Raw genomic sequence first — 10,890 nt, 5'->3', positions numbered from 1 at the left:
ATTTAACTACTCATTCAATGGTTAAATAAATCCACATTTTAGCTGGTATTCAGAATACTGATCTTATTTGAATTAAACCAATGTCATAAATGCCAAACTCCAAACAATACTTAAAAGCTACTAACAGACTTGAGACCATGGCGTCCACACGAAATGGAGTGGCTGCTTCAGAGATAACACACTTATTTCTTGGCGTACCTAGTAACTGAGTCAAGCTCAGATTACTGACAATAACTTTCATGATTCTCCTAGTCACCTCTTAAGGTAACAATCGCTTTCACACAGATGAATTTCCTAAGAATAAAAGTCATTCCAAACTTGTGTTTGAATTTTTTTAATGTTTTTATTTATTATTGAGACAGAGAGAAACAGAGCATGAGTGGGGGAGGGGCAGAGAGAGAGAGGGAGACACAGAATCTGAGGCAGGCTCCAGGCTCTGAGCTGTCAGCACAGAGTCTGATGTGGGGCTTGATCCCATGAACCGTGAGATCATGACCTGAGGTGAAGTCGGACGCTTAACCGACGGAGCCACCCAGGCGCCCCTGAACTTCTGTTTGAATCAATCATTCCTAAATTTTAAGAGGAATTTAACAACAGAAGATCTTTTATGATGCACAACACCTTCTGCTGTATATTCTAGTCATTTATCCACCTCTGGGGCGTAAGACTTTCAGGGCTCCCTCCTGGCTGTATAAAATCTGAATGCCCAAGTACAGCACCTAAGGCTTCCCAGACTACTTACTCCTCACCATTCCAGCGACTGCTACAATGTACTATTCCCCACAAGTATATCCTACTGGCCCAACAGTTACTCTGCCCCCCACCGTCTCTGCTTGCTAACATCCTGAACTTACACTTAAGGACTAAATTTAATTCCATCTGTAATTCTCCAAAAATAGCACTCTTCTACAGCTTTAAATTCTTAGAGTGTCAGCCTACCTCTCTTACATTAATTCATTACTTACCCTCTATTATTTAGTGAAATGTACTCTGTTTCTCCTGCTAGAGCATAAATCCTCTGAGAATAATTAGGACCCATATCAGATTCATCATTTTTCCTACATAACAGTTTCTGAAGAAATACTTGTGGAGTTAAAGTTTATTTTAGCCCAAATCAAATGGCACTAGTCAACCCAGTTTTTATCGATTTTCTTTGCTGCAGAAATTATTGTGACCAATTAAAGTGAGAGGAAAAATTTATTATTTAAGTTTATTAATCTGCCAACCACAAATCACTAGGTGTTGCTGGTAACAGTGGAGATTATTTGGTGTTGCCATATTGACTATAATTTTAACATAGTATCTACTTCCACGTGGCAAAGAGCCCAACTTACTTAAACTTCAGCAACTCTAAAAATCAATGGAGTGTACAAGGGACTTCCCCAGGAGATGTACACAGACAATGTATCCCTTGTTTAATTATGTGTCAATGACTTGTCTTGATCAGATAGAAGTTCATCGTTTGGTCCGTGGTAGGAATTTCTGCCATTTTACCCCAGTGGGCAGGGAATCCTAGAAGTGAGGACTGTGCTTGTTCCTGTGTCCCATACCACCGCAGTCCAGTGGTCTTCAGTTGATCGAACTTGGTGGTCCTCGTGGGGCCCAGAGACAAGACAGCACAATAATATTTAAGACATGTAACTCAGTAATAACACATTGCTAAGCACTAAAAATGATTTTACCTTTTGGCTTCGCAACACACAGATCTATCTTCTATCACTCCTCAGAAAGGAAGCAGTGATAGGATCCAAGATTTACATGGAACAATACTTATCACAGACTCTGATTCCTAAATGTGCGGTGTTGTAACCAAAGTACACAGAAGGGAGCACTTCTAGTCTTTCGACTGCAATACAATTTTGGGGGTCTATGGATAACCAAATTTTGTGATTATTTATTTCGTTCAACAAAACAGTTGTAGTAATAATAATACTCCACCCCCCTAAAAAAAAATAACATGAGTAAATTATTCCCAGAGCCCTGCAATTTGTGCCTGGCTGTTTTTGGAGTCCAAGTAGCAAATCTAAATCTAAGTTCAAGTGCTGCTTTCCAGGTCAATAATCAAGAACTTCAGAGAGAGTAAGGGAAAAGTTACGGCATAGATTTGAAATTCCATCATAAAGGCATCGGAAGGCTATCAGAATTGCAAACACTGACTTAAGTAGCTATCTAATTGTCACGACACAACCATGTGTCACAGGATCCCAAGGGCCTGGCCGGGACCTCTGGGAAAGAAGGAGCCTCTGCAGGTGCATCCCTCCATCTCTACTTACGACCACAGGACCCTCGGCTCCCCGTGAGCTGTGGGCTGTCAAGATGGTGGAAGGAGGCTGACACAGAAGGCGGCCTTACAGACCAGTACCTTCCCTGAGGTTCTGGAGCCCAGGGTGGCCTTCCTACCTTATCATGGGGTCCTAGAAGTTAGTGCACACCAGGAGGTGCAACTTATCACAAATACACGTGTCTCTAAGTAATTATTTTTAGCATCAGGCTTCCTTGACGTCAATAAGTTTCAATGTCCCCCGCTAGCCAGCTGTGTTAATTTTGGTAATGCCACTTAAATATCAGGAACATACAACTACATGATCACTTTATTTCTACAGGTAAACTAGCAACTGGACACCAAGGATAAACATTACTTGCACATACAACCTCTGGAAAAAAACCCATTATATATGCCCCTGAAAATCAACTAGGAGTCACAGAAGAGAGAAGTTTTAACATACCAATATGACTGTCAAAATATTTACAACTGTGAAAATTTTTAAACCTGTCAAGGTTTCTATGTAACAAAACATTCACGGATTTTTACTTGTCTGTAACGTGCTGTGAGGGAAAAATGCAAACCAATTTCAAAAAAGACAGTTTCCCTGCACTTTAATTCAAATTCCAGGAGGGAACATATTTCTAGAAGTACTTCCCTCTTCTCTCTCTCAAAGATCCATAACCTAAGAGCTTGAAACAGTGAATATATCAAATTTAAAATAGATACATAATAGGAAAACATTCAATGCAACAAACCATGTTGATTAATATAATGTTACTTGAAAACTATAGGCATGCATTAGAATGCTTAGGGATTAAACAACTACCAAATTAAGAATATAAATCTATATTAAACTTTTAACTGAAACCGAGAGAATTTAACTCAGTATACTAAATCTTAATAATCATAGTGCAACAGTATCTCCCAAATTAACAGTCTCAGGACCGTTTTTTCCCCAAAATGGAAACATTTTTTTATCCCAATTATACAAGTGGCACCAAACTGTTGACCATTAAACGACAGAAACAGGTAAAGCAGAAAACACACATAACCTACCCTCTGGAGAACAACTGCCGTCAGGTCGAGTTGTTGTTTTCCAAATAATTGTCCAAATGGGTTATTATCTGTTTTATACGTCGCTTTGCCTTTGCTTTACTGCTCAGCGCTGTCACAGACCGCTCACCGTGGCAGCAGAGTGTGTAGGGTGTGCAGTGCCACAAAGAACCGTATTTACTTCCAGCTCGCAGCTCACTGTTCCAGGGGTTCACGCGTCCTCCACCCCAGCACGACTCTGCACGTGCCATGCCCTGTCCTCATGGTTTTTTAATTAATTAATTATTTTTTTTTGAAAGACAGAGAGGGACAGCGTGAGCAGGGGAGGGTCAGAGGGGGGGGGGGGGACACAGAATCTGAACACAGTCTCCAGTCTCTGAGCTAGCTGTCAGCACAGAGCCCAACGCGAGGCTCGAACCCACGAACCGTGAGATCATGACCTGAGCGGAAGGGCATGCCCTGTCCTCAAACGAGGCCACCTCATCCTCGGTTACCTCCTGTTCCAGCTCCACAGTCCTCAAGGGCTGGCCCTACCCCACACTCTGCTCCCTTATCACTTCATCTGTAAATCCTCTCAAAGATCTGCACTTCTAACTCAAGGTAACCTCCTGAGCCAAATAAAATGGCTTTCAACCCCACAACGGCCCTCTGCCCTGTGTGTGCCTGCCATGGCCATCCCTCAGCCTCGCCCGGCCAGCTCCTCCAGCAGGGCCGCCTCCGGGAAGGCGTCTCTGAGAGGGTCCCTGGGTCCTCCGCTCCATCCTCCCAGAGCACCCCAACACCGCCCCGCGCACGCTGCATTACAAACGTTGAGTTGTGCACCCCTGCTCCCCACAGAACAAAGTGTCCCGTGACCAAGAACCGTGTCTTCATCACTTCTGTTTGCCCAGTACAGCCACTGGCTCACAGAAGATTCACCTTCAGTGAATATCAGATATGTGAATGGATGCCCGGATTGAATGATGAATGAAACAGAACAACAACAACAACAGGGGCGCCTGGGGGGCTCAGCTGGTTAGCACCCGACTTCAGCTCAGGTCGTGATCTCGCGGTTTGTGAGTTCGAGCCCCGCGTCAGGCTCTGTGCTGACAGCTCGGAGCCTGGAGCCTGCTTTGGATTTTGTGTCCCCTCCTCTCTCTGCCCCTCCCCTGCTCATGCTCTGTCTCTCAATAATAAATAAACGTTAAAAATTTTTTTTAAAACCCAACAACAACAGAGGAATGTAAAATCTAAACCACAAAGCATCTATTGGTTCCCTGTTTCGATGGTGATTTGGCACTTGCATTGTCTCTAGTCACGGCTCAGCACCAGGTTTTATCCACAGGGAGGCTCTGGATGACAATTTCTACAGCTTTAAGTCTTTAAAAAAAACCGTAAAACAGTGTTTACTTTCAGTTTCGCACGCCAGAAGCTCTGCCGCATAAGTCGAGAGAGACACTGTGCTTCAGCTCCGAGTCCAACACGGCCACGTTCGGTGCCGTCCGCGGAAGGAGGGGTGGACGTGGTCCATTAAGAGAAAATGCTCAGCCGATGGAAACCCTTTGATGATGGAGTTCCACAAGCAGCACTTCTGTCCCACCCGGAGGTGGAAAGTGTGCGCTCACCGGGCTGCATATGAAGCCGGGCTCTGCCCGCTACCCCCGGGAGGCCCTGTCTACTCGCTGGCACCAGAGCGAAAGCCTTTCCTTAGAGCTGGTGCCAGTGCTGCACCAGCCTCTACAGAAGCCTGGCTTGAAACCCCCATGCTCAGTTATGCTGCGCAGGGACCTCCTCCCTCGGCGTTCTGGAAGCGGTGACTAAGCGGCCTACTTCACGTGTTGGAAGGACTAGAAACAGACTCTGCTCTCTGTCAGATGTGGAAACTCTAATTTGTCCTGCCCCATCCTCATCAAAGCTGAAGTGAGGAACAGCACTTGGGGTCTTGCCACATACACTTTTGTTCGATCACTCATGGACAGCAAAGTATTAATTCCAGATTAACCGTCTACGAGCCCATGAACTGCTGAAAGACACGGAGAGTTTGCTCATCATTCTGTCCAGTGCATATTGAGCACCTCGTGTACTGAGCACAGCGATCAGTTTATAAAGGTTTCCATGAGCCACGTTTGTTTAGGAATGAGTCTGTCTGCCTACGAAATGTTCCCGGCGTAGTTTTCTCTCTACTAAAACTGCACCTGCAGTTCTGCAAGCACAGCTGTGGAGGTTCCTCTCAGGCTGAGCGTGTACAGTCACACATGCAACACACATGTAACATAAAACAACATAATACAATGTAATGTAATCTCATATGATGGTTAAGAACTAGAAATTCTTAAATCTAAACAAAATGCAAAAACCAATTATCTGCAGCCTCTGGAGAATGATCTAAAACAAGAGGTCGTGAAAGTGAGTCAAAACTTGGAAGAAGGGAAGGGCCTGGGCACATTTATTGATGTTAGCGTTTGGGGCCTAACGGCAGGGCTTGAGGCAAGCACAGTGCGGAAACGTGAGGGAGGGAGGGAGGGAGGAAAGACGGCCAGAGATGAGGAGCCTCCAAGTCTGTGCAAAAAAGTGCCCACATCTCTGGTGACCCCAGGACCATGTATACCAAGAACAAACACGGAAGTCAAACTAAGAACAGAACGGCACTGAGACCTGAACCCTACCCAGCGAGTCTGCAGTCTGGATCCAAAACTACCAACATTCCTCAAGAAACAGAAGAAAACCCAGAGTTCTGATGACGTAACACTCACAACACCCAAAATACAACCTCAAATTACTCATGGGCAAAAAATTGTAACAATATGACTCAGTATCAGGATAAAAGTTTACCAATTCAGGTCAAATCCAAGATGACTAAGATCTTTGAACTGGAGACTTTAAAAGCAGCTAACTGTGCTCAATAACACAAAATAACATAATACCGGGAATGAATGAAAAGAAAATCCCAGCAGAAACATTTTTATAGACACTTTTATATATGAATCAAATAATAAATTCTGAAACAGATCATTATAATACTTGATATAAAAATTTATCTGATGGGCTGAACAGAAAAATAAAGATAACATAGGAGACAATCCATGATTTTAAGATACGGCAGTAGAAAACCAATCGGAAGACTGGGGGACAGGATGGAGGGAACCTATAATAAAAGAGGAAAAAGTCACAGAAACCATTTTGAGAATATCAAAAGGCTGAGTATAAACGTAACTGGCCTCCAAAGGTGGGGAGAGAAAGAGTCATAAAAAAGTATTTGAAAAAGTAATAGCTAAGATATGATGATGAAATGGACACATCCCTTTGGGGGGGATGAAAGATCACAAAAGATTAAATAGGAAATCTCATTAGTGCCATGTTAATTAAAGACACTGAACTATGAGGCGCCTGGGTGGCTCCGTCAGTTGAGCATCTGACTTCAGCTCAGGTCATGATCTCACGGTTTGTTGGTTCGAGCCCCACATTGGGCTCTGTGCTGATAGCTCAGAGCCTAGAGCCTGCTTCAGATCCTGTGTCTCCCTCTCTTTCTGCCCCTCCCCAGCTCATGCTCTCTCTCTCAAAAATAAACAAACACCAGGAAAAAAAAAACTTTAAAGACACTGAACTCATTATCAAACTTCAGGCCCATATGGTTTCACCACTTAATTCTATCAAACAGTGAGGACAAAATAGAACCAAACTAACATATGTTCTTTGGGTAGGAAAAGAAAACGAAGGGAAGGGGAAGGGGAAGGGGATTGAAGAGAAGGGAAGGGAAGGGAAGGGAATAGAAAGGAAAAGAAAAAGAAAAGAAAAAGGAGCGTGTCCCACTTTATAAAACCAGCATAATGCTAATACCAAAAAGAAAAAAAGAAAAAGAAAAAGAAAAAGAAAAAGAAAAAGAAAAAGAAAAAGAAAAAGAAAAAGAAAAAGAAAAAGAAAGGAGTACTTCTCACTTTATGAATCTGGCATAATCCTAATATCAAAATCTGACAAAGGTGTTCTATGTGAAAAAAAAATTGTATGCCAGTGCTGCTCATCAACACAGATACGCTTGAATCCAACAATATATAAAAGGGACAGTTAATAAGTAGGGTTGAACTCAGGAATGTAAAGGTGGTTTAATCAATCAATAAAATTCACTACATTGTAAGTGTAAAGGAATAATATTCTGTGTTCATTTCAACAGACATAGGAAAGGCATTTAACAGTATTCATCAGCTACTCACGATCAAATCTCCCTACTAGGCCGAGACAGAAGGGGACTCCCTCCACCTACAAAAACCCCATGGCTGCTCAATGCTTTCTAGTTCGGGGGGAAAAAGGGAAGAAGGTCTAATCTCACTACTTGTTGTCAAGTATTCGATGGAGATACTAGCCAATACAATAATGCAAGCTAAATAAATGCAAGCCTAAAACTGGAAGTACAGAAGTAAACTTTTTGCAGGTGATAAGGTTACACAGGTAACATATCCTAAGGAGTCTACGAAACAACTCACTTAAACAAGTGAGTTCAGCAAGGTAGCAGAATACAAGGTCAGTTTACAAAGTTTTATACTAGAAGGAAAAAATTAGAAAATCAAAATATAAGATATTCATTTTATGACGGTATCAAAAACATAAAATATTTCAGAATAAAATAAAAATCAAATAAGACCTTGATCCTGAAAAGTACAAAATGCCGCTGGGAAATCTACAAATGGAAAGATACACCATCTCAAGGAACTGAAGAGTCAACGCTGTTAACATATCTCCATCAATCAATCCACACACACAGTGTGGCTGCAAGCAGTATCCCAGCAGAGTGATTTGCGAAAATTAATGAAATAACTCTTAACCTTACACGGAACTGCAAAGGACCTACATCCGAGCCATCCCGAAAAAAGACGGACGGAGTTGAGCGGGCCACGTACTTCACGTCTTACTACAAAAACCCACTGTGATGGGAGGCAGTAGGGCAGTGGTGTAAGGACCCATGAACAGGGGACCGACATGAAAAAGGCCCTCGCTTACACAGTCCTCTGATTTTTATCAAAGGTGCCAACAGTCAGTGAGAGGAAAGCACCCCTCCAACATCGGCACGGAAAACCCGATGTCCATACGAAGAGACCTTCTGACCTCTCGGTATCACAACAGGCACATAACTCCCGAAGCATCGCAGGCCTAAAAGTGAAAGCTGTGATGGTAAAGCTTTGAGAAGAAACACATGAGACTAGCTTTATAGCGTTATGACAGCTCTAACATTTCACTGAGGTCGCCGCCTTGTTGGTTGACAGAAGGCAATAATCATAAAAGAAAAGAAAAACCTGGTATATTAGAGATCATGAAATTAATAACTGCTGCCACTCATGAGACACTATGAAGAAAATAACAGGAAAGCCACAGACTGAGCCAAATACTCACAAAACATATCTAACAAAAGGCTTATTCCCAGGGTATAAAAACAAAACAAAACAAAACAAAACAAAACAAAACTCCTACAACTCAAAGATGAGAAGACATGCATCCCATTTACAAATAGGCAAAGGACCCAAAGACACTCCAAACCAGAAGATGCATGGGGGTCCCAGGGTGGCTCAATTAAGTGCCCCACTCTTTTTTCTTTTCTTTTTTTTTTTTTTTATGCCTTTATTTTGAGAGACAGAGACAGAAAGTGAGCTGGGGAGGGGCAGAGAGAGAGGGAGACGCAGAATCTGAAGCAGGCTCCAGGCTCTCAGCTGTCAGCACAAAGCCCAATGTGGGGCTCGAACCTACAGACTATGAAATCATGACCTGAGCTGAAGTCAGACGCTTAACCGACTAAGCCCCCAGGCGCCCCAAGTGCCCCACTCTTGATCCCAGCTCAGGTCATGATTTCACGGTTCATGGGATCAGGCCCCAGTGGGCTCTGCACTGACAGCATGGAGCCTGCTTAGGATTCTCTCTCTCCCTCTCTCCCTGCTCACACATTCTCTCTCTCAAAACAAGTGCATAGTAATTACATAATGTTAAGTATTTACGTAAAAGAAATAAAAACATATCATCACAAAGTGTATGAAAACCTGTATGAAAATGTTCACAGCAATTTAATCTATAATTCATTTGCAATGAATAAGTAAATGGTGGCATATTCAAGTAATGGACTACTTACTATTCAGCTATCAAAAGAAATGAACTACCAATACATACAAGCAGTATGCATAAATCATGTACATGAACTCTCAAAAGAAAGAAAAACAGGATAAAAAGAGTATCAACGTATCAAGTCACGCCCAATGTACAATGATCGAGATTTCAGAATCAAATAGAGACTTGAAAGCACCTATTATAATCATGGTGATTAGAGAATACTTACAATAAACAAAAGATATTTTTTCTAGAAGAGAGAAGTAGAATAGATACTATTTTGAACACTTACGTGCTTAAGCCCTATGCTAAACATGTACTATGAATAATCTTATTTCATTTGTAACAATCCAGCCTCATCTTACAAATGAAGGAGCTAAGTCATTCAAAGTCACGTCACTAGTATGACTCAGAAACACGCTTTAGGGCTCCTTCACTCACGCTAAAGTCAAACAGAAAAGATAAGATCACTAAATAAGTTTTTAATTAACTTTACAAGTACCTCTGTGCTGGTGTGAGGTAGGGGAGGGCTGGGCTACGGGAAGACGCCTCAAGAAAATATCAAACAGGCTATAAATGAAACATCTGCCCCTTGGGATGAGGCGCACCGCACCTGCAGACCTCCCTTCTTACCTTAGGGAACTGCTTCACAGGAATTAACACCTTCTGTCCCAGCTTCATGTTCTTATTAATCACCACATCGATGTACTTTTCTTCGTCCTTGCTTTCTCCTTTTTGAAACTTTTCTATTTCTGTGGAGGAAAAAAGATAACTATGAAGTACGTGACTCAGAACCCCAGAGGCTGGGCGTTCTCACTCGCTCTGCTGTGGCATGAAATCAACTCCAGAAATACGGACTGTCAGATCGACAGAAGTTTTTCAAGTAAGGACATGTTCCCCGTGTCACCAGTCGCTCCTCACGGGGACAGTGCGAAAGAAGCATACACCATAGCTCTGTGAAGTCCCATCTCAGCAGCCCATGCGAATGAAGGGAGGAATGAACCAGCTATAGAACAGACACCAACAAAACCATGCTTGTGGGGGCCTTCTGGAATCCTAGACAGACGCTGCTCAAATAGCGAAGAAAAGCCGGAGTGCTCTCCGTTTGGTGTTACGAGGTCCTGACTCCCTGTTTACCAGCTCTGCCTGGCTCTCCAAGGCTCACGCCAGCCGGAACGGATTCAGATGGCATGACCAGCCCTAGACAACTCCTGTCAGTTGACGTCCCCAAACCAAATCTACCCTCTTCATTAAGTGACGCCAATCAACTACACACTCACATCTTCGCTAACGTTCCTTTCTCTACCTGTAACGTTATTATTTCAATTTCATACATCTCCATCACGACTCAGCCACAGCCACGTCAAATACCATTTTTTGTGGGTGACTAAAGCTTTCACCAGTGGGGCAGGAGGGGAAGAACCAATCCCTTCCACCTTGAGATTCACAAAACACTGAGCGCACAACTCTACCGAGACCCCTAGATGACAAGAAAACGTGGTGCCTCC

At 43.0% G+C, this 10,890-nt stretch overlaps 1 protein-coding gene across 1 annotated transcript in view; it reads right to left on the bottom strand.

The window, feature by feature from the left end:
* Positions 1-10,890, bottom strand: part of KHDRBS3 (KH RNA binding domain containing, signal transduction associated 3) — a 117,606-nt gene that overhangs the window by 47,640 nt on the left and 59,076 nt on the right. The window contains exon 2 of the mRNA XM_029923331.1: positions 10,016-10,134. Within this exon, the coding sequence (XP_029779191.1) occupies positions 10,016-10,134 (119 nt within the window). The remainder of the gene's footprint in view (positions 1-10,015; positions 10,135-10,890) is intronic.

Source organism: Suricata suricatta, chromosome 15 (assembly GCF_006229205.1).
Source record: "Suricata suricatta isolate VVHF042 chromosome 15, meerkat_22Aug2017_6uvM2_HiC, whole genome shotgun sequence".
Taxonomy (NCBI): domain Eukaryota; kingdom Metazoa; phylum Chordata; class Mammalia; order Carnivora; family Herpestidae; genus Suricata; species Suricata suricatta.
This window is presented reverse-complemented; position numbering and strand designations above follow the sequence as displayed.